This window comes from Procambarus clarkii, chromosome 53 (assembly GCF_040958095.1).
Source record: "Procambarus clarkii isolate CNS0578487 chromosome 53, FALCON_Pclarkii_2.0, whole genome shotgun sequence".
NCBI classification, from domain to species: Eukaryota; Metazoa; Arthropoda; class Malacostraca; order Decapoda; family Cambaridae; genus Procambarus; species Procambarus clarkii.
In genome coordinates this window covers 30,595,577-30,621,684 of record NC_091202.1, presented here as the reverse complement: position 1 = coordinate 30,621,684, position 26,108 = coordinate 30,595,577, and the positions used below count along the sequence as shown (strand labels likewise).

The 26,108-nt window shown below is 39.0% G+C and overlaps 1 protein-coding gene across 1 annotated transcript in view; it reads right to left on the bottom strand.

Moving 5' to 3' along the window:
• LOC123767141 (neuronal acetylcholine receptor subunit alpha-7-like) overlaps nt 1–26,108 on the bottom strand; it is a 454,788-nt gene that overhangs the window by 129,081 nt on the left and 299,599 nt on the right. The window contains 3 exon segments of the mRNA XM_069304850.1: nt 12,541–12,616; nt 14,326–14,457; nt 14,459–14,507. Of these exon segments, the coding sequence (XP_069160951.1) occupies nt 12,541–12,616; nt 14,326–14,457; nt 14,459–14,507 (257 nt within the window).

Sequence of the window (26,108 nt, the reverse complement as noted above, 5' to 3'; positions counted from 1 at the left end):
CATATGCTTACATACCAGCGCCAATATAGCCATTTAAATACACGTTATTTTAAGGAGGTCAATGAAAATATTTGGCTCTGGGTTTCTGGTCAAGACGCAACCCAAACATGCGCTCCGAGTGTAGCTCATTTCTGGGGAAGATAGGCCAGAAAATAGGAGAGACTACTTGCTTGCCTAATTCCAGTAGCCCAACTCGCCTGAAATGTCAGTGTATATTTGCTGTGATCTGCATATGTAACGAGCCTGGTGGCCATTGAACCACGTACCTTCAACAGACTGTGATAGTGACAGTGACTGTGAAACGTAGAAGAAATAAGAGAGAGAAAGAGAGAGATAGAGGGAGAGAGAGAGAGAGAGAGAGAGAGGGAGAGAGATAGAGGGAGAGAGATAGAGGGAGAGAGATAGAGGGAGAGAGATAGAGGGAGAGAGATAGAGGGAGAGAGATAGAGGGAGAGAGATAGAGGGAGAGAGATAGAGGGAGAGAGAGAGAGAGAGATAGAGGGAGAGAGAGAGAGAGAGAGAGAGGGAGAGAGAGAGAGAGAGAGAGAGGGAGAGAGAGAGAGAGAGAGAGAGGGAGAGAGAGAGAGAGAGAGAGAGGGAGAGAGAGAGAGAGGGAGAGAGAGAGAGAGAGATAGAGGGAGAGAGAGAGAGAGAGAGAGATAGAGGGAGAGAGAGAGAGAGAGAGATAGAGGGAGAGAGAGAGAGATAGATAGAGGGAGAGAGAGAGAGATAGATAGAGGGAGAGAGAGAGAGATAGAGGGAGAGAGAGAGAGATAGAGGGAGAGAGAGAGAGATAGAGGGAGAGAGAGAGAGATAGAGGGAGAGAGAGAGAGAGAGAGAGAGAGAGAGAGAGAGAGAGAGAGAGAGAGAGAGAGAGAGAGAGAGAGAGAGAGAGAGAGAGAGAGAGAGACAGTGAAGGAAGTTGACTGATAGTGAGAGGGAGAAACAGTGAATTTCTGCACACACACTTAATGTGTTCCACTTGACTCACATTTGAGCTATGCTCTAGATAGTGTCGTGAATCCTCACCCATCATGTCTACCAGGGATATCTCACTAACTATATCTACCCTGGATGCCTAACCCAGTGCACCAATTGATATTCAATCTTCCTCAAGATATCATCCCATTGAAGAATCGGTTGTATTATTCAGGATTGCAATCTTTCATAGTTCCTATATGATTAAACATTCTACAAAATGTATTTTCATTATGTCGCCTATCATTCCATTCCACATACGAGGAACACAGGTATGCTACCAGCATAGTTCATCACTACAAATATGTTTAAGCATACTAAAGTAGCACAAACTTGTACTAGAGTGACTCTCGACAATTACTGCACATTTTTCACTCAGAGCTGTATAAGAGCTAAGATTTATTTTTTATTCATTTAAGCCCCTTAACTCGATGTTTGGTTCATCCCACAGCGCCAGTCTGCTTAAAAATGGCCCACTAGATACTCAGTATAAGACCTAAGAGTTATATTAAATGAAATATCGCCCACGCCCACAATTCAAAGTTGCAATTACAGGTTATTGTCAAATCATCCTGTTGAGACTTTTTTTTCGTCAAGGCCAATGTTACTTTATTCATTCACGTGTTCTTGATGATATTTACATAATGTATCTAAAGTTTGCCAATGCAGGCTACTGATCACATGGCCCTGTATGACTAACCATCATGTGAGATTGGAACTGTTCTTAATATCACATAACTAGCTCTTGACACAACCTATGTAACCCTTCATATAGTCCTGAGCAGCTGTATGAATTTAGATGTACCTGTGTTTCAATAATAATAATAATAATAATAATAATAATAATAAAATTGTTCCACAAATGAGGAAGACCCTTCGTAAAGAGATGGATAGAGGCTCAAGAAAATTGATTTAGATCATTTATGGTTTCTGAATAGTCTGCATTGTTAAATAGCCATTAAGGTGCATTGAATTAAATTGCCAAGAAAAACATCAAGGAACAAGAACCTGTTTGGTATATGCAGACAATGTTTGTCGTTACTCTATGTAAACCTGTTTGTTAGTAATGGGAGACAGTTCTTTTGCTACGATTATGTATCATTTGGATGTTTGGAAGAAAAGTACAGTTCAGGCCAAGTTTTGCGTACAATAGTTCAAAACAACCTCACATAATGGAAGGTGACTATAACCCCAATTTTCAATGTCTCTACAAATTATGTCAATGTATATGTACATAAAATATTTGATGTTGTACCTGAAATATTGCATATGAGTTTTCTGTGTGATGTCCTCACAGTTCAACTACCTATTGCATGTTCTGTATGGATCCTAAGCTTCTCATACAGTGCATTTTTTTGTTGCATAGTCGGGTAAACTTTGTATGCGTTTCACAAGCCCCCAACTTTAAGTAGTTTACCATCGCTACCTCCAGAGAGGTTTCACGACTGTCGTAGGTCAGTGCACTAGGGTAGATAGTATGCACTCGACCTCTTGAGATAACTGATAAGGGCAAATATGTACTCAATATTGACTTTAACTGTATTTATGTCTTGTGTGTTGTGTCTGTAACGTCGCCTCAGGGCCATAGATGTCCATTAGGAACTGTTAACAAATAGGATTTTGTTGAGTAAGGGCTTTACAATTAGTCATTTAGATCTGATTCACGATCTTGGCGTCAAAACATTTCACAACCAATTCATCACACTTAACAGGGGATCTCCTCCTGCTGTGGCCAATGCAGATATTATTATTTTTTTTGAGATATATACAAGAGTTGTTACATTCTTGTACAGCCACTAGTACGCGTAGCGTTTCGGGCAGGTCCCTGGCATACGATCCCCGCCGCGAAGAATCGTTGTTACAACCAAGTACACATTTTACTGTTGAGTTAAACAGAGGCTACAGTTAAGGATTTGCTCCCAGTAAATCCTCCCCGGCCAGGATACGAACCCATGACAAAGCGCTCGCGGAACGCCAGGCGAGTGTCTTACCACTGCACCACGGAGACTGGTAAAGTCTCCGTGGAACTGGAGACATTATAGAATATGATTCCCAGATTAATTTGAGGACATTTGGATTACTGAAAGTCGACAGCTTCCCAAGGCCGATGTGAAATGAATGAGTTCACATCTTCCAAAAAAATATTTCTTAGTGAGCTTGAATATACTACAAGTGCTCATGAAACTAAGATTAGAAATCACTTGTGCTCATGGGATGTATGAATTCTGATAGATCTCATGCCCAGAATGTTTTTTAAACTCCAATATAAAAGAATACAGAAACACTTCATGCCCCATAAACTCAAAAATTATCAAACTTGCCAGTAATGCCATTTATGGAAAGTCTTCCACCAATGTTTCCAAATCTGATGAGAAACATTACTTAACCAGAACAAAATATCAAGCCAAAATATCTGTGATCGAACTCATAATCCTGGACTCCCCGAGCATTATTATCCCGATCATGCTTGCTATCCATTTTTTGCACTAATCATTTTAAAGTTAAGATCAGATAATATGCAGTATTTGCAATATGTCACCAAATAATAACATGTCCACCTACTTTCAGATTTAGCAGACTGCTAACATATTAATATATGACTTTTGCTGTAATACAATTAAAAACATACAAATAATACTAAAGTAATTATATCCATTTATATAACAGAGGACCTGATTACAGTTTTTTCACATTCACTAATGAATTTTATATAAGTCAATGACCATGTACAATCAATATATTATGATACCAATATTTTGTCATTGAACTATGACACGAAAATGTATTTTATGAACTGAATTCACTGCTCTTGAAGAATCATTCAAATTACAGTAATTTCCCCTATACTCTAAGCTTTAAAATTAGAAATGAAGTCATTGCCTTTAAACCAAAAATGTTTTCAGTTCTTACCCAAGCTCAAGGACAAACTTCTCATGGTGCTTAAAATGGAACTTGATAAACACTTGATCAAGAGGTTTGTAATTCATTCATCACATTGTGAAGCGGCAGCTTCTAACAGCCTGAATGAGCAGAAAAAACAACCACAGAATAATGATCTTCCAAACTGCCTCAAGGTTACCTACGTCAAAGGTAAGCACTGATTCACAATGAGTTACGAGTTGCTCGCAATATCAATACTAGCGCACAATCAAAGTGTTCATCTGTCAGGAAGGTAGCAACACACATTGAACATGACCTGTGGCCAAAAGTGTCATTTCTGCTTTTAGATGAAACCAATGACTCAATTCCCCGTAGCACATTGCTTTCGTACAGTCATCGACACTTTGGTCTGTTACATTATGGGAATGAAGGGAAGGTGGTGGAAGAGGAAATGGAGAAGGAGGAGGAGTAGGGGGCTGTGATGGAGGGGAAGAGGTGGATGAAGAAGGAGAAAAAGGATGGGTTATCGCCAGTATCACAATCCACTCCAATCCACTCCGGCAGATATCTCCAACACCATGATCATGTCTCTCCCACCGCCCAGTTTCTCTCCGCCACCACCACGCCCTCCACATTGTTAGTCACGTGGCAATCAACCAGACTATGATTTACACAACTGTGACGGATATGTCTTGAAATTACCCGAGACGTGTTTCATCACACCAATCACCAGTTATAGTTATCTTGAGATGATTTCGGGGCTTTAGTGTCCCCGCGGCCCGGTCCTCGACCAGGCCTCCACCCCCAGGAAGCAGCCCGTAACAGCTGACTAACACCCAGGTACCTATTTACTGCTAGGTAACAGGGGCATTCAGGGTGAAAGAAACTTTGCCCATTTGTTTCTGCCTCGTGCGGGAATCGAACCCGCGCCACAGAATTACGAGTCCTGCGCGCTATCCACCAGGCTACGAGGACCCCGGAAATTATATATTTCTAGATTATAATCTTCAGATAAATGGCGTATTTTTTCGATGTAAACTTTTATGATATCTCAGTGGCACGAGATCTCGCCATCGCTATCTATCTAACGCTATCGCTTGGCCTTACATATTATTTCATTATTGGAAAGGATGAAAGGATGCTATAAAATAATATGATAAGGTGTTCCCTATGCAGTGTAGTAATAGGGTAGTTCACATTTCGGGTGTAGTATCACTGAAGTGAGTGAGGGGGCGATGACATAAGCAAACAAAAATATGTATATAGCTCTTAATACTCCTGTTATCGATAGCATGAACAGTTAAGATAATAGTAAGCTATGGGAACCCCCCCCTTCATTGCAATCAAGCACGGCGCTTTATTGCAGTATTGCATGATCACCTACAGTACCGAGGTACATAAACTGATGTAGTGTATTTTACGCTTTATTGATTTTAACTCCACCGATAAGCACCTAGCGTTAATTCCGCTGTGGAGTTAATAATAATTATGACATCTGACTTAGGTTACGAGGAAGCATTATTCCTTGTGAGTTCTATAATACTCGCTTTCTTGAGTATGGACCCATGAGTCTTGCTGAATGTTGTACAGTGTCAGGGAGTGGCACGATTATAGGAGAAGGCCTGCCACACTATTGGCAAATTTGTTTGCAAATCAAGCAGATGTGGTGATCTGTCTGCGATCTCTGGGTTGAACCCTGCAAGAGGTGTCTGAACACTGTTTTGAACGATCCAGTTGTCAAATTTGGAATGTGAAGTCGACTCCTAGACACAAGAGCGTTGACTGGGAAAATAGGTTAAGTAATAATTGTAAATAAGAAGCAATGAGATGCTTATCTTAACATACTAAGAAGGTTAGGTGAGGTCGGTGTTTTCTACGAAGCTTTTCAAGGTAAACTAAAATATTCACAATCAATTAGTATGTCACATATGCACTTAATAAATAAGCCAATATTGACTGTAAGCAAGTACGAGAACGGGTGGGGGAAGGACAATTAGAGCTCGATAGATCGTGACACTGTGATCGGTTTTTCCCCCCCTAAGAGCGAACGGTGGTGAACGGCATAGAAAATGAACGTAATCCTTGCGGAGTGCTCCCAGTCATGGCATTTATGAGCACATATCTATCCTTACTTCCCAAGCGCTTAACTGATAGTGACTTTTTAAACTCACGTTGTTATGCTCCTGGTAGAGTCCATGACACTGGTGTACATACGTCAACACTAACAAGCAAATTAACGTTACATATCAACTCCCATTTTTTGTGTATTTGTTATCTATATATATATAAACATATATATCTATAATCGTTATCTATATATATAAACAAACGAAAGTGGTCAGCTGTCTTTCTATCTCTTTATTTCAATGCTATAACTATCACATTTAGAGAAGGTTAAATTGCTTTTATATGAAGAAGCCATAGCATTAGGGGGTAACCGGTTCCTTAATTTTGAACAAGTTCAAAGTACACTTATTAAGTAACCAGAATTTAGTATTCTAGGGTTAAAAATCTTTGCACAGAAATCAAAAGCGATGAGAATCAGGAACAACACTCTAGAATGGCACCTATGCACTCAACACATTACCGTTTAGCGCCTTACACAATATCCATATTTTAGAGTGTGGGGTAGATTATATAATGAAATTATCTGCAATCTCTGAAGGAGAAAGCAAAATCATGAATGAATATAATGAGAGCAATCACAGGGTCCCGTCTAGGAGAGGGACACACAGTGTTAAGAATGTTTTACATGCACGTCGTTAGTTCCTCTAGTTGATTATGCAGCATCTGCCTTACTCAGTCATTCTCCTGGCCAGTGGACAAAGTTATTCAAAACGATGCAATGCGTATTATAACTAGGGCTTACAAGTGGAATAAAATACTAAGCTTAAGACTGGAAACCGATCTAACATCAGTTGAAATAAGTATCAAGAGGCTTGCTGCCTGCATGTTGACCAAGATACAAACTAAACGAAGAAACAGTTCGCTTAATCAATGGAGCATTAACTCTGGACAGAAAGGCTTTTGATAGCAAAAGACGGAGCAATACATTCGAGAACATAAACAAAGTCAATAAGAGGAGGTGTCGAGGAAATACCCGCAGACCTCGTAATGCAAGCCCCTTGGGATTCGTTGCCAGTTGACTTTAAGATATTGCCTCTTGAAAGAAAAAGAAAAAAAATCGAGTAACCCCCAACTGCTACTCATCATGGCACATGTGACATAGAAACAAACCTGGTGTCTGTCAGCTCCACATAGATTAAAGATGGATCAGAAAATCATCAGAGACAAAAATCTTGAGTTGGAGTTAAGGCAGGAAATTCTTAATGTAGTTGGAGACTCTAAAATGGATGTTTAATTTTATAAACAGAGATGCTAGCCATTCCAAAGGCTTTGGAACATGTGCTTTGCTGCTGAACACTGGCAACACATTTTCATTCGTACAGATTCGAGAACTGCCACTGAAACCTTGCAACAGGAACACTTAAGTGACAACATCCGTCAGACCACAAATGTTACAGCACAAATGTAAACACTCAAATGGCAACTGGGTGTCAATCATGTAGAAATACTAGGAGAATAACATTACAGATGCAGGTGCAAAAATTTGCAACTAAAGTATGTAGAAATTGACATACCACAGAGTGTAGCACAGATTAACACTTTATTTAGAGAAAGAACAATGCAGCAGAAGCACAGCAACCACGACACTGCAGCTGTAACGTCAGGATCTGCAGGTTGGTACGAGAACTGAACCAACAGCCAACCACATACTTCGATGAAGGGATTCAATAAAAAAGCAGAAGTGCACTTGCGCTGCATCAGGCTTGGATACCAGTGTGCGTAGGGAAAAAGGCTTACAGGTTCCAGAAGATGAGAGGAAATGTGGAGAAATGCCCTTTAGACCACTGGGACATTTTCAAACATAGCGCAGAGTTATACACCAACTTAATAATAGGTTACAATGCTGTTATGTTTAATGACATGTATATATTATATATATATATATATATATATATATATATATATATATATATATATATATATATGTATATATTATATATATATATATATATATATATATATATATATATTATATATATATATATTTATATATATATATATATATATATGTATATATTATATATATATATTATATATATATATATGTCGTACCTAATAGCCAGAACGTACTTATGAGCCTACTATTCAAGGCCCGATTTGCCTAATAAGCCAAGTTTTCATGAATTAATGTTTTTTCGACTACCTAACCTACCTAACCTAACCTAACCTAACTTTTTCTGCTACCTAACCGAACCTAACCTATGAAGATAGGTTAGGTTAGGTTAGGTAGGGTTGGTTAGGTTTGGTCATATATCTACGTTAATTTTAACTCCATTAAAAAAAAATTGACCTCATACATAATGAAATGGGTAGCTTTATCATTTCGTAAGAAAAAAACTGGAGAAAACATATTAATTCATGAAAACTTGGCTTATTAGGCAAATCGGGCCTTGCATTGTAGGCTGATAAGTGCGTTCTGGCTACTAGGTACGACATATATATATATATATATATATATATATATACATATACATATATACATATATATATATATATATATATATATATATATATATATATATATATATATATATATATATATATATATAATATATATATAATATATATATAATATATATAATATATGTATAATATATGTCATTTTGTGTGAGTTTTAAGTTTCACAGAAATAAATCATGAGCTAAATTTTTTTTTACCTGATGTTGAAGCTATTTGGACTTATGGAGCTAATGATACGAACAACGACATATGTACTTTTTTTAAACACATCAACTGTGTTTCTCGTAAACAAACTTTACGAAAGCAATGCTCAGGAAGAAATGGGACATTATGTTACAACTTAAGTGCGATGTTGTCCTAGTACAGCTACCCTCTGTTTCAATGTTACCGGGACATAGTTGTGTGATATGAAACAAGCATTCAAGCCTTCCCAAATTGAAGAAATTGTTTATGTAATAATCTAAGATGAGGTCTGATAAAGACCTTTTGTGCCCTCTGTAATGCTTTTGCGCTACCGCTCACAGGATGAGTATGGGGTGCACAATAAACTAGCCCCCTTCGGCGGCAACAATCAAATCAAGCCTTCCCAAGATGCCCCCATCGAAAACTTCAAGCAATTAGGGTTTTTCTTGGCAATGAGACATAGAATATTATGGGTGCTTTTATTCAGTTGCCACACACCCCGCCCATCACCACAAGCGAATTGGAGTGATTTTCGTTTGACAGCGATTAACCCGAACATGTTTAGAACAACAAATATAAACAAATTAATGGGGCATTTCTTTATCCCATTAATACATCTGTATTTTTAATGGATAATATGCCCGTGACCCCTTTACTCATTAGTAATGAAATGAATGATACTTCAAATGATCGAGACTAATTAGCCACGTGGGCTGATAGACGAGCAATGACTCGCATACCTGTAGGCTCACCTGGTTATCTGTGTGTGATGCATTGAACAAGAACATAACAGTGGTTATGCCAGTTTAGTGCATAACGATATGTTGTCTGGAGTATAGAGACATTATGTATGCAGAGAGATGTGCTTTCACTATCTGTCTCCCTCTACTTCTTTGTCTGTCTCTCTCATTGACTCTATCCCTCTATTTCTCATCTTCTGTCACTGTCTCTTTCACAGTCCCGGCTCAATGGTCGTCAGGCTCATTACATTTACGGGACGCTGGTTCGCTTGTCCCTAACCTCATACGTGAGGTGTCCCAGTAGTCCCTACTGGGACATGTTACACAATTAGGAAAGTTCATTGTCTCTCTCTCTCCCTCTCTCTCTGCTAATTCCCCCCCCCCCCCCAACGCCTCGGATTTAACGACTCAGGGTATTGACTGACAGGGAAGCTTATTCCTATCACTCACATCTTCCTCCATCCCCTTGTTGCACTCAGAAATCCCAATTACAGATTTTTTAACCCCTTTGATTTTGTTAATGCTAAAATAAAATCACAAGGGATTAAATTTAAATGCAGATGATAGAGATTCCAAATATACTAACCATTCCCAATAAATCATTCCATTTCATATAAAAATCATGAACTAAAAAGTCACGGTAAAAGAACATATCTTTTCCGTCCATATTTACACTACTTGTATGAGAGGTTGGCAACATATACGGAGGAACTCTCCTCAATAGTAACCAATATAGATTTTCACCCCTTTGACAGAGTAAACCTTTTATTTCTTATTTCTTTATTTATTTCTTCTTAATAAAGAGCTTTTATTTCTACTCTTCTCTCTTTTATTTGTGTTTACTCGACCTTCTCAATAATTTCACTGATTACATTTTCATTGAAACAAACTTTATTTTTGGACGTTGATTAAAGGGACTTTTTTTGCAAGGATTATTGACAGACTCACTTTACTGTCACGTTTGTTTTATACTGAATCCAGCTATGTTACAATATCTCTTTTCAATGAGGCTCTTCCGAGACCTTCCTTTGTATTAGGAAATGTATATGTTTATCTCTCAGAATGTTCGGTAATACGTTTATTGCTTGTGATGTGTATCTATGTATGTATTAACACGATGTACTGAACGGGGTGAGAATAGCTTGAGCTACCTCATCCCTTTGTGTGTATTTTACCTTAATAAACTTATTTCAATTTAAATTTAAATTTCCTCTGTATTCATGACTCGTGTTCCAATGAGAACCACAGGTCATGTGGGGCACAGGCCCTCACACCTTTCAATGAATGAGTGGTGTCACCCACCTTCCTTTTCTTTATACACCTCTGTTCTGTTTCCTGTTGAATCTTTCCTCCTCCTCCTCTCACTCGATTTGCATTCCTCCTCAGCTACTTCTTCTTCTAATTTCTGCTCTTGAATTATTCCGATTTCCATAAACCCCGATTTTCTCCGTTTTCTGTATATCAGATTTGTCCTCAACAAACTGTTTCCCTCCCCCCCCTCCCCGGCCTATGTAGTTTCACAGTTGCTATAAACCTGTTAGAACTATAAACCTCTGGCATCTTCCCAGGAGTTACATATTTATCATAATTCTCAGGATTTTCTTATCGACCGTTTCATGTTACAACTCCAATGCTCTCTCTCCCTACGCTTCAAGTACGTATCTGCAGTCAGTTCTCATATCTGCAGGGAATGTACTTACCAGCTGATACGGAACCCCTCTATCCCAACTCCTCTCTCTGGCAAAGTTTTCTTCCTTTTCTTCTGTTCTTATTATTAGAAACTTGAAGAAAAACAGGTTGAATGTAACGCTAGGTTTTATATATATATATTTTACACCTCCACTCTCTGTAATTTAGTTTCTGATATATATTACGAAGCCTTTACTGGCTAACATTGCCAAGCTATATTTTTTTAACCTAACGCCTCAGAGTGATATATTGAATATATCATTAATATATATATATATATATATATATATATATATATATATATATATATATATATATATATATATATATATATATATATATATATATTAGTGTTCAGTGAGAAACCACAAAGGTCTCCTCTGAATACGTTTTATTTTCTTCTCCGAGGCTATGGGTCCCCACATTGGCACCAGATGTGGTACCCTCACAAACTTTAAAAAAAAAAAAAAAATATATATATATATATATATATATATATATATATATATATATATATATATATATATATATATATATATATATATATATATATATATATTGTATAAATAATATATTGTAAAGAGAGCAAATAAGGCTAATTCATTTAAAAAATAAGCTGAAATTCAAATATGTCTCTTATTATAAGATGAAAAATAATGTTATTCATTATACGAAAAAAATCCGTATTGTCAATGATGTCGCGATTGAAACAAAATTCTTTTGCCCAATCTCTTTCACTTTCTATGTATCACCTATCTTTGTCTGTCTGTCTGTCTCTCTCTCTCTCTCTCTCTCCCTCTCTCTCTCTCTCTCTCTCTCTCTCTCTCTCTCTCTCTCTCTCTCTCTCTCTCTCCGTCTGGTTTTTATTTTTGTCAATATAGTTATCAGCCTCTATCTATTCCTCTCTAAATTACTCAAGAAATAATAATATTAATCAATCTCGACTTCAAATTACTTACTAAGCAGAAAGCACCTTTTACTTGAGTTCATTTAAGATCAGCTGACAGGTTGGAGAGTGCGACTTCTGGTAACTAACTGGTAAAGTCGTTGATCTTCCCATTCTTCTCAAACTTTTCTTAGTCGGCTTCTGATTTCTTGCTTCATACTACTTTCTTGTCCTCAATTTTTTCCTGTACTTCTAATTGTAGTATATATATATATATATATATATATATATATATATATATATATATATATATATATATATATATATATATATATATATATATATATATATATATATGTTTTATAATACAGTATAGCTTTCAAAATAATTGTATTTTGTGCTGAAAACCTAGGTACATATATTTAATTATCTTCCCTAATGCATTGGACTTTCAGTACACACTCTTACATTCCCTCATATGCAAGTTTATGAATATATATATATAGATTCATATATAGAATTTCACAACCATTATCACGGCATACAGTCACGCCCACAGCCACGCCCACAGCCACGCCCATTAGACCAGAGACTCACCAATAAGGTCCCATTCGCCATTCTTGATGAAGTCACTGAGATCGCCTCCTTCGTCAGACTGTAGCTGTAGGTCCAGCTGTAAGACATGGTGGTGTTAGGTGATATATTGGAGGTGGGGTTAGAGGTGTTAGAGGCAGTGTTAAGTGGTGTTAGAGAAAGTGTTAGAAGATGTGTTAGAGGTGTCTGTTATTCACTCCGCCTGCTTTGTCCCCTGACTCAATGAATTATTAATGGTTATATTATACTGCAAACGAGCTGTATCCGTAGTATCGAGAATTCGTTATACCGTTGTGTGTGAATAATCAGAGATCGAATCCCATCCGCAAGTCCTTTTGTAAAACCATCTGGAGACTCAACAACATCACCTCAGCGCTTATGGTCAACTAACGAGGTGACTGTATCGACGAATGTCACAAAAAAGTTAACTAAAACTATTGTATGAGCTGTATTGTTCATTTATTGAACATTGTATCATAACTGGTCTTGCCGTTCATATAAGTCCGTACGTTAGAATAACCGCAAAGGGAGCAGAAATGTTTTTGGTCTGGGCAAAGCGTTTGATCTCTCGTTCTTCCTCAGAGACAAATGGGCAGCGAATGAGAGTTACCAAGACTGGGAGGACGTCTCAAGCAGTCAGGGAGGCGGAAGAGGATAATAAAGATGAGGCAAGAAAGAGAAGAGACGGTAGTCAACACAGAGAAAAAAAGGGATTTGATAATAACAAACGCAACATCAGACATAAACATTCATTTCAACGTAACCGGGAATTAAGAATCAAGAAACACCTACGAGTTTATAAGACGTAACTTTTTTTTTCCGGTGCAAATGACTAATGCACTTAAATGTTTGGTAAACTAAATTAATTATGTAGTATATAATAAAGGTTTAACGACCTACTTTATAGCTTAGGATGTTTTCTCGTTGAAGTTGTTGGAGGAAATATTTTTGGAAGGGGGGAAGGAACTCTCAGGAAAATACGTCAAGCCGCTATCTAGCCCTTGGAAGGGATACGAAGAGAGCCTTGGTGCTGGGATAGCTACCCAACCAATTTGAACATCGGGAATCGAACGCCATCTTGTAAGAAGCAAGGCTGTCGCTCTAGCGACCAGTCCAACTTTTCGAGGAATGGTGTTAGAAGCAGTGATGCTAGAAACAGTGGTGTCAAAGGTAGTGGTGTCAAAGGTAGTGTTGTAAAAGGCAGTGGTGTCAAAGGTAGTAGTGTCAAACTCATCATATCACTCACATCACTACTTTAAGTCAGTGAGCCCAGATGTGGTGTTCCTATTTCAGCACATTACACATCACAGACATGTTTTAAGTATACTAAGCATATTATTAATATAATTATTATATATGTAATTGATAGCTAACTAAGCTTACATATATTTTTTACAAACACATTGTAATTATTTAAAAGTGATTACTTTGGTTATAATAATCATGTCAGATATCTTCAAAAGAATTAAATTTTAATAAGTTAGTAACTCTATATGACCTTTCAATAACTTTTAAACATATTCCACAAAATAAAATTTAACAATTTATATATTTTTCTCATTGTCATTATGGTAATTAATATTTTACTGATTATTTAAAGATTGTTTACTCTACACTTGACATAGTAAACCCCACGTGACTTATATACATAGAATATGTATTTTTGTTACTTATATATGTAGCAAAAACACATATTCACCCAGTTAGGGGTCTCAATTCAATTCATCAATTGGTAAATACAATGATTGACGTAAGAAAATTGACTTCCAACCTCTATTCTAGGCTTACCTGCCATCCAGAGTATGTCCACGATCCAAACTTCATTTTGCACCTCTGGTCGTCGAACGGGAACCAGGTGATGTCTATTTTACACGTGGACTTGAAGATTCCCGGCGGGATGTAGAGGCAATTCCCGCTGGAAGGACACCACCACTTTCGTCTGATAGGTGCCGTCAAACCCTTCGTCAGCACTGGAATGTAAGAGCAGGGGTTAGTTAGTTCATCCTGAAGTCAGATGGGAAGACTTGATGAGAGAAAGAGTGTGGGAGATGAGTGAGCATGTCACTCTAGTCACTTTAGTGGTGGCAGTCACTCGTTACAGAAACACGGAACCCTTCAGTTTGAAATCAGGCGTTCACAGTCTTTCATGAGAATATAACTTACTCAGATGTTCACAGTCATTCATGAGAATTAAACTTACTCATGTGTTCCCAGTCAGTTTCGCTTTATACAGGTCGGCGTTTAATCCCCGACCGCCCAAGTGGTTGGGCACCATTTCTTTCCCCCGTCTCCATCCAAAATCCTTATCCTGACCCCTTCCCAGTGATATATACAGTCGTAATAGCTTGGCGCTTTCCCCCCTGATAATTCTCTCTCTCTCTCTCTCTCTCTCTCTCTCTCTCTCTCTCTCTCTCTCTCTCTCTCTCTCTCTCTCCTCCCTCCTTTTAAACAATAACATTTTTGTAATTGCATTTCGTATAGCGAGTTAAGATCTTACGTCTGCATACATTGTTTATAAAAATTCCAACACAATGGTGAGTGAGCAGAAACAAATGGGCAAGTTTCTTTCACCCTGAATGCCCCTGTTACCTAGCAGTAAATCGGTACCTGGGTGTTAGTCAGCTGTCACGGGCTGCTTCCTGCGGGTGGAGGCCTGATCGAGGACAGGGCCGCGGGGACACTAAAGCCCCGAAATCATCTCAAGATAACCTCAAGATGGTATACAACATAACAGAATATATTGTAGGCGTTCATTAATCATAATATTACGTATTATTTCTTATCTACATATTAAATATGTGGCTTTATATCCGACCCACACATGCCATACAATGAGATAGGGGTAACAGGGATAAACACTGCGATAGGTATACCTCTCTACTACACGGTATACCTCTCTACTACACGGTATACCTCTCTACTACACGGTATACCTCTCTACTACACGGTATACCTCTCTACCACACGGTATATATGTACTGACAGTCTACTTTAGTCCTGGACTATATTTATTCTTGCTGGTTAGTTCAGTAAGCTATTGTAGAAAGGAGGGGTTAATAACCCTCCCGGGGTTGTTAGGCCATAAGCTCAACACCAATCCAAACCTTTACGGTAGATATTTGGTTATAATAAACGATATATTTCTTGACGCCACTAAAGGATGCCTCAAATTGAGACGTATTGTTAAATCTTAATAAATCGTTTCAAATGTTACGTTTCCAATGAATGTTATTAGTAGGTTGACCAGACCACACACTAGAAGGTGAAGAAACAACGACGTTTCGGTCTGGTCCGTCACAATCGACTTGAGAATGGTCCAGGACGGACCGAAACGTCGTCGTCCCTTCACCTTCTAGTGTGCGGTGTGGTCAACAATGTTATTAGTAGTTCAGAACTGCATATGAGTATGGTCATAACATCGCCCATAACCTAACATGAGCGATATCATGGCAGATATCTTGTCTCTCATCCCCCGACCGTCCAAGTGGCTGGGCACCATTCCTTTCCTCCGTCCCAACCCAAATCCATATCCTGACCCCTTCACGGTGTTATATAATCGTAAGGGCTCGGTGCACTCCCCTCCCGATACTAACGTCCACCAGGAGTCCAGGCGACGAGGACTTAGTGATGACCGTAGAGTAAGGGAGCTAAAATGACAGTAATCTTTTAGAACCATAGCGAGAGTGTCACCAGAGTGAGTGGTTCAAGGTACCAACAAAAAAGTGAAAGTATGTACTGTGTCGGTTTGTCATTGAAACCAGTGTTTACGAGATCTCGAGTACTAGTACTCTAGACTTCTTGACCCAGTCACACGAAACATGCGACAACCAGACATAAAAAATACTGCCCCAGCTACCTGGCGATGATTTCGGGGCTCAATTTTCTCGCAGCGCGGTCCTCGACCAGGCCTCCTATCATTGAATCATAGGAGACAGGCAAGATGCAGTGGACCTATTATCTCCTAGTGAGGAACCCTCTACTCACCACCGGTTATATATTCGGCTGATCTAAAACTGCATTCTTACGGGCTATTCATGCCCGTGCCACCTCTTGGGTGGCTTAATCTTTATCAATCATCAATCAACTATATTTACTTATACTTTGCCTTTGGTAATGTTGACAAGAGTCAACGAAATGCATCTCTAAGCGTCTGGCTTAGCTTGTTCCAGGGGATAATGGTAATAAAAGTGTAAAACAAAATTTTAAGAGTTAATTTTTTAACTGAATAACATCTCTGAAAAAGTACCCAAATGGATCCATTTGGATACAGTTTTTCCATCAAATTCTGGCTACACATGTGAGAAAGACTGCAGGAACACGCAAGCCAGATCACAAAGAACTCCATTTGATGAAAAACTGTACCCAAGTAGATCCACGATTGTCGTCGGCGGCTGGTCAGTCGTGGAGCTTAGTTAATAAGCACCAGGACTGACCAAGCCTTTAGACGATCAAAGGTGCGGTCACTGTACTGTGTACGTTTGGGGGGATTCTAGACGTCGTGGGTTCGAGTCCTGGTTGGGTCATTTAGAGTTCTTAGTTATCGAGATATATATATATATATATATATATATATATATATATATATATATATATATATATATATATATATATATATATATATATATATATCAAATCACCTCATTCTTTGGGGCACACGTGAGGAACACAAATGCAAACAAGCCTGAATGGTCCCCAGGACTATATACAACTGAAAACTCACACCCCAGAAGTGACTCCTGGGGACCATTCAGGCTTGTTTGCATTTGTGTTCCTCACGTGTGCCCCAAAGAATGAGGTGATTTGATAAAATGCTATGCCCAAGATTACCATCCGAGTGCCGGCGGGGAAGTGGTTCATATAGCCTCGGCTATCACTTCCTTATGTCCGGTCGTGATGGTCAAGCGGATTAAGGCGTCCCTGTACATACCAGTTGTGGGAGTATGGGTTCGAGTCACTTCTGGGGTGTGAGTTTTCAGTTGTATATAGTCCTGGGGACCATTCAGGCTTGTTTGCATTTGTGTTCCTCACGTGTGCCCCAAAGAATGAGGTGATTTGATAAAATGCTATGCCCAAGATTACCATCCGAGTGCCGGCGGGGAAGTGGTTCATATAGCCTCGGCTATCACTTCCTTATGTCCGGTCGTGATGGTCAAGCGGATTAAGGCGTCCCTGTATATATATATATATATATATTGGTGTATACTGGCAGCATGTTTTCTTTCAAACATGTTTCATTGAATATGACCGCATATTCTGTATTTATTATTTTCTGGTTTAGGGCTTCTATCCCTCTAACTATTTTCTTAGCATCAGGGCTTAATTGGAATAGGAGTTCTCCAAAACTCATTTTCGTACTTTTAAGGTGAAGAAAAGAAGTGATTTACTATAGAGTGTATTACACTTATTTGTATAATTTGCACGACGTTTCGAACCTCCATGGTTCATTCTCAAGTGAACAATCTTACAATACTAGTTGATTTTATACCCGCATTAGGTCAGGTGATAATACAATGAAGGTGAAAAACATGGGGGGATACATAAGGGATAAACATAGGGGCTGCAGAAGGCTTATTGGCCCATACGAGGCATCTCCTATCTAAACACAAAGATTAATCCAGTGTAATTGGCCTGTTATGTTGGACATTGTCTTCTGTGTTGGCATCGATATGTTCTTGTCTTGTCCTTACTCTCATGGTGGGTAGAGTAAATAGTTCCGTGATTTGGGTGTTCATGGTAGGTCGCTCTATTCTTATGTGAATTGCCTCAAGAATTTGTAATCTTCTTGAATCTTGGGTTTTATCTATTATGCAAGTATTCTTGTTCAACATTTCTCTTGTTAGAGTAATGTCATGGGCTTGTCTCATGTGATTCCTAGGGGCACCAGATTGAAGATGGCATGTCAAACGCCTCGTCAGCTTGGTCGACGTCATACCTATGTACTTACATTGAAGGTTACATCCTTCGTGGGGGCAAGCGTACATGTATACAACGCTTGACTGCTGTAGAGGGTTCTCCGTCGGCTTCGGGCTGTTTTTGATAAGGAGTTCGGAAGTCTTCTTGGTTTTGTAGAATATTATCAGGTTTATGTTTTGGTTAGGAGTAGTGCTTTTTACTCCTTTACGGATTATTTCTTTCATTATTCTTTCCTCTTTTATATGTTCACTGTGCATGGTTGATTTGTAATATAATTTTATTGGGGGTGTTGTGGTTTCTGTTCTAGGTTCTGAATTATACCAACGGTCCAAGTGTCTTCTTATAGCAGCGTTTATTTCCGCGTTGCTATATCCGTTGTTCACCAATACCTGAGTTACTCTTTCAAACTCTCTACTCACGTTGCTCCATTCAGAGCAGTGGGTAAGCGCTCGACGAATATAAGCATTGAGAACACTGGCTTTGTATCTTTGGGGGCACTCACTTCTACCGTTCAGGCATAATCCTATGTTGGTGGGCTTGGTATATACGTTGGTGCTTAAAGAGGTTCCTGTTTTTGTTATTAGTACATCCAAGAATGGCAGACTGTTATTTTCACTATTTTCATGTGTAAATTGGAGTACTGACTCTCTCTCTAGGTGTCTTTTTAGGTCAATTAGTTCATCTGATCAATTAGTTACAATTAGTTCATCGTAATAGTAAAAGACTCAGATGAACTAATTGACCTAAAAAGACACCTAGAGAGAGAGTCAGTACTCCAATTTACACATGAAAATAGTGAAAATAACAGTCTGCCATTCTTGGATGTACTAATAACAAAAACAGGAACCTCTTTAAGCACCAACGTATATACCAAGCCCACCAACATAGGATTATGCCTGAACGGTAGAAGTGAGTGCCCCCAAAGATACAAAGCCAGTGTTCTCAATGCTTATATTCGTCGAGCGCTTACCCACTGCTCTGAATGGAGCAACGTGAGTAGAGAGTTTGAAAGAGTAACTCAGGTATTGGTGAACAACGGATATAGCAACGCGGAAATAAACGCTGCTATAAGAAGACACTTGGACCGTTGGTATAATTCAGAACCTAGAACAGAAACCACAACACCCCCAATAAAATTATATTACAAATCAACCATGCACAGTGAACATATAAAAGAGGAAAGAATAATGAAAGAAATAATCCGTAAAGGAGTAAAAAGCACTACTCCTAACCAAAACATAAACCTGATAATATTCTACAAAACCAAGAAGACTTCCGAACTCCTTATCAAAAACAGCCCGAAGCCGATGGAGAACCCTCTACAGCAGTCAAGCGTTGTATACATGTACACTTGCCCCCACGAAGGATGTAACCTTCAATGTAAGTACATAGGTATGACGTCGACCAAGCTGACGAGGCGTTTGACATGCCATCTTCAATCTGGTGCCCCTAGGAATCACATGAGACAAGCCCATGACATTACTCTAACAAGAGAAATGTTGAACAAGAATACTTGCATAATAGATAAAACCCAAGATTCAAGAAGATTACAAATTCTTGAGGCAATTCACATAAGAATAGAGCGACCTACCATGAACACCCAAATCACGGAACTATTTACTCTACCCACCATGAGAGTAAGGACAAGACAAGAACATATCGATGCCAACACAGAAGACAATGTCCAACATAACAGGCCAATTACACTGGATTAATCTTTGTGTTTAGATAGGAGATGCCTCGTATGGGCCAATAAGCCTTCTGCAGCCCCTATGTTTATCCCTTATGTATCCCCCCATGTTTTTCACCTTCATTGTATTATCACCTGACCTAATGCGGGTATAAAATCAACTAGTATTGTAAGATTGTTCACTTGAGAATGAACCATGGAGGTTCGAAACGTCGTGCAAATTATACAAATAAGTGTAATACACTCTATAGTAAATCACTTCTTTTCTTCACCTTAAAAGTACGAAAATGAGTTTTGGAGAACTCCTATTCCAATTAAGCCCTGATGCTAAGAAAATAGTTAGAGGGATAGAAGCCCTAAACCAGAAAATAATAAATACAGAATATGCGGTCATATTCAATGAAACATTATATATATATATATATATATATATATATATATATATATATATATATATATATATATATATATATATATATTATTATATATATATATTATATATATATATTATATATATTATATATATATATGTCGTACCTAGTAGCCAGAACTCACTTCTCAGCCTACTATGCAAGGCCCGATTTGCCTAATAAGCCAAGTTTTCATGAATTAATGTTTTTTCGTCTACCTAACCTACCTAACCTAACCTAACCTAGCTTTTTTTGGCTACCTAACCTAACCTTATCTATATATATAGGTTAGGTTAGGTTAGGTAGGGTTGGTTAGGTTCGGTCATATATCTACGTTAATTTTAACTCCAATAAAAAAAAATTGACCTCATACATAGTGAAAAGGGTAGCTTTATCATTTCATAAGAAAAAAATTATAGTAAATATATTAATTCAGGAAAACTTGGCTTATTAGGCAAATCGGGCCTTGAATAGTAGGCTGAGAAGTGAGTTCTGGCTATTAGGTACGACATATATATATATATATATATATATATATATATATATATATATATATATATATATATATATATATATATATATATATGCAATTGACGATCACGAAACACTGATCATTTGTATGCGGAAAATCAACAGAGAAATGGGAAGGGAGACGAACGTTTCGGCCGATCAAAGCCGTTGTCAACACCAGACTAGGAGGAAAGACACAAAGGGAGGGTAGAGGCCACCACTGGAACCTGACCACCCATCCCCTGGGAAAGAATTAACCAGAAACAGGTATAGATTATCTTAGAATGGTCAAAAAGATAAGTATAAAAGATGAAAGAAAAAGCCTAATTGAACTCACATATATGATTTTAATATTGTTATGAGACATTATAACTCTCCCTATCAGAGTTTTTTCTTAAAATGCTGTGCAATATTGTAACTTAAACCTGGGTCAAGTTTGCACATACCAATACTAACATTGAGGAGATTTGGTCACTGACTGATTAGGGTAGACTCGATTAAATTCCGTTGCACAAAACCATTGCAATTGGTAATGCTTTTCGCTTCATCCCACTTAATAGTGTGATCACACAAACTCGTGTGTAGATACAACAAAGCACTAGACGTTTGGGCAGTTCTTATACTATAAGCATGTTGGGACATACGTAATTGTAAGGATTTTCCTGTTTGTGCAAGGTACACAGACTCACAATCATTGGAGGGAATCGAATACACACAACCTGCTGTACCAGGGGAGTTTTTTTTATTAAATTGAACTTGATCGTATTATTAGTGAACACCAAATTGATATTAAGGTTCTTAAAAACTTTAGGAAAGTTTCTCAAATCCCATCGCATAATGTACCACCAATGAGTTTCTAATTTCTGGTTTCGCTTTGAGGACATGATTATAAAACGTACGTCTAGCTTGCCCAAACGAGCAATCCAAAAACATCTTAGGGTACTGTAAACTCTTCCAATATTTCATATATTTTAGAAAACTCTTCATAAAAAAACTCAGGGTTACATACCCTCAAAGCTCCAAGAAACATTCCTGAAAATACTGCCTGTTTAACTTTACTATGATGATTCGAATAATAATGAACATACGACCCCACGTTGGTAGGTTTCCCATACACATTAAAATTGAACCTGCTATTGACTCTGAATGATAATGTCCAAAAACGGAAGGGTACCATTCTCCTCATTTTCACATGTGAATTTTATTTAAGGTACCAAAGAATTAAGTTAATTAAGAAAAACAATTTGGTCTTGGTCACTCGGTCATAAGCACAAAATATCATCGACATACCTAAACCAAACTACATTAGCAGGGATAATCCTGGATAAGATTTTTGTTTCAAAGAACTCCATATACAAATTGCTCAAAACTGGGGAAAGGGGGGATTGCACATTGCCATTTCAAATGTTTGAATAATTTACCAGGTTTGAAAAACCTGCCACAGGTAACGGTAGCCACCTGCCACAGGTAACGGTAGCCACCTGCCACAGGTAACGGTAGCCACCTGCCACAGGTAACGGTAGCCACCTGCCACAGGTAACGGTAGCCACCTGCCACAGGTAACGGTAGCCACCTGCCACAGGTAACGGTAGCCACCTGCCACAGGTAACGGTAGCCACCTGCCACAGGTAACGGTGGTCACCTGTCACAGGTAACGGTAGCCACCTGCCACAGGTAACGGTGGTCACCTGCCACAGGTAACGGTAGCCACCTGCCACAGGTAACGGTAGCCACCTGCCACAGATAACGGTAGCCACCTGCCACAGGTAACGGTAGCCACCTGCCACAGGTAACGGTAACCACCTGCCACAGGTAACGGTAGCCACCTGCCACAGGTAACGGTAGCCACCTGCCACAGGTAACGGTAGCCACCTGCCACAGGTAACGGTAGCCACCTGCCACAGGTAACGGTGGTCACCTGTCACAGGTAACGATAGCAATCTGCCACAGGTAACGGTAACCCAACATGAACTTGGCAACCACTATGTTGCACAATCTAGTGGACGTTTTGTGCTGCTCATAAACATAGGTTTCGGATCTAAACAAGTTATAACTTAATACGAGTACTTTCAGGCCTTTTGGAGTCATACATTTCGCTCCTATTAGACCGTGAGTGTTTGGAAAATTATGACAACAAAGATGGGAATACCAAGGCCCTAACATGGGATGCTCCCGGACGCAGGTTCGAATCCTCGTCACGGCCCTTGTGGATTTGTTCATACCAAGGCCCAATTCAACTTGTTACATGCTAATTTGACTGCAATGTTTCTGTCACTATGGTGGGTTATATTTATGTGAGTAGACACCGATTCAAAAGAGATTCCAAACCTATTATTCTGTGGAGGGAGCAGGTTATTTATAATGTCTGTTATAAGGTCCTTACTGTCGAACTTGCTGGAGACGTTTCCTTCCAAAAGGGAAACTACGAGGACATAAGAAAATTTATAACATATATATATAATATGGGGAAACAGAGCTCAGAGGAAAGACAGCCCAAGACATGATGGACTACATCACACGAAAGTGTAAGGAGGCAGAAAACAAACTTATTCCAGTCCAAAAGGAAAAAAAAATGTAAATATGGAACCTATGTTTAATCAGGGTTGTAAGCTGGCAAAGCAACTCAGTACAAAAGCATTTAGAAAATATAGAAATAACAGGACAGTAGAGAGCAGAGAAAGTTACTAGAGGGCCAGGAGTGAGTACCTCAGGGTGAGAAGAGAGGTACTAAAACAGTACGAAATTGACATATTAAGTAAGGCACAGACTGAACCTGCACAGCCACATCAGAAGGAAAGAAACAGTGAAGGAACAGGTAATGAAACTGAGGATACGGGGCAGACAGGTTCACTACAAATGACGAGGAAGTTTGCGAGGAACTCGATAGGAAATTCCTGATCTTCACAGTAGAGCAGGATGAAGTTCAAGAGATAACAGAGCGAATATTTAACCAAGCCCCATTGAAAGAGTTTGAGATTACCAGTGGAGAGGTTAGGATGCATTTGCTTGAGTAGGATGTGACAAACGGTAGGCCGGTAGATTCTAGGCCCGGACAGAATCTCACCATGGATACTAGAAGAAGGTACAGAAGTACTGTGCCGACCACTAATTTAGTCCCGATATACAAGAAGGGTGATAGACAGGAGGCACTGAACTACAGACCAGTGTTCCTAAATGGTCTGTTGAAGATCAGAAGACTTCTTTAACTGACGGAATAGATTAAGGAAACATTATGCTACATCACTGACATGGGTTCAGGAATGGCAAATCTGGCTTCGCAGGATTAATTAAATTCTATGACCAGGCGACAAAAATTAGGCAAGAAAGGGAAGAATGGACAGACTGCATATTTTTGGATTGGCAGAATGCCTTTGACACAGTACCCCAAAGGAGAATAGTGCATAAACTGAAGATCCAAGCAGGAGTAAAAGGGAAGGTACTTCCAATGGATAATGGAGTACCTAAGCAACAGAAGACAGCGAGTCACTGTGAGGAGGAGGTCTTAGAGTGGTGAGACATCACCAGTGGAGTCCCGCAGAGTTTAGTCCTTGGACCTATCCTGTTTCTGATATATTTAAATGATTTCCAAGAGCGAATTTACTCGTTCCTCTCAATGTTTGCTCATGATGCAAAAATTATGAGGAGGATTAAGACCGAAGAAGATAGCAAGTGGCTACACGGTGATTTATACAAACTCATGAAATGGTTCAACAAATGGCTACTAAAGTTTAACTCAAGGTAAAATAAAAAATGCAACTAGGTGGAGGGAACAGGAGGCCAGACACAGAGTACCGAATGTGAGACGAAGTCCTCCACGAAAAGGACAGAGAGAAAAATCTATGAGTTGATATCACATCGAACCTATTTCCTGAAGCTCACAAAGTGAATATCATCAGCGGCGTATGCGAGGCTGGCTAATATCAGAACTGCCTCTGAAACTTATGTAAGGAATAATTTATAACCATGTATACCACATATGTAAAACCAATCGTGGAGTATGCAGCTCCAACATGGAGTCCATACCTATACAATCATAAAACGAAGCTGGAGAAGGTTCAAAGATATGCCACCAGACTAGTCCCAGAACTAAGAGGCACGAGTTACGAGGAAAGACTGCGTGAAATGCATCTCACGTCGTTGGAAGACAAAAAGAGTTCGTGGAGACATGATCACCTTATTCACCATTCTCAGGAAAATTGGCAGGGTAGATAGGGACGGATTATTTAACAAGGGCGGTACTCGCACAAGGCGACACAGGTGTAATCTGAGTAACCAAATGAGCCAAAGAGATATTAGAAAGAACTTGTTCAGTATCAGAGTAGTTAGTCAATGGAATGCATTAGGCAGTGATGTGGTGGAGGCTGACGCCATACACAGTTTCAGATGTAGATATGATAGAGCCCAGTAGGCTCAGGAATCTGTACATCAGTTGATTGACGGTTGAGAGGCGGGACTAAAGAGCCGAAGCTCAACCCCCGTAAGCACAACAAGACGAGTACACAGTCGTGACCTGACCGCCGCTGGGGTCAGACAGGACCAACCGAGCTGTGAGAGTGTGTTAACTGTGTATAGTGAAGGAATGCCGAGATTCGAATAGTGGAACGTGAACTGGCAATTCTCGGAACTGTGAATGAAGAAATTGGAAGCTCAAGACTTTTGAAGACGACATACTGGAACTGTCAACTATTGTGCTAGCAGAAGGGTTAAGGTAACTGGCAACGCCTTCTGCTTAAGGTAATCTTGCAATGACTGACACGGGAAGAGTAACTAGGTCAAGAAGCAGCATGGAGGAACTCACAATGGGAGAAGTAGATAGGATTGTAGAGAGAGAGCTCTGAGAGAATGGGAAGACAGGGAAGTAAACTTAGGACTGGAGAGATAATGTTAGAACAGGAAAAATGTACTTGGACCCAAAATGGGAATGTGAAATGACCAAATAGAAACAGTGGATTGAGGAATATTATAAAGGGGAAATTAGGAAGATGGAAAAGGAGTGTGGGGGGACGCCAGCAATTCAAGGATTGGAGGAAAGAATAACTAAGAGTCAG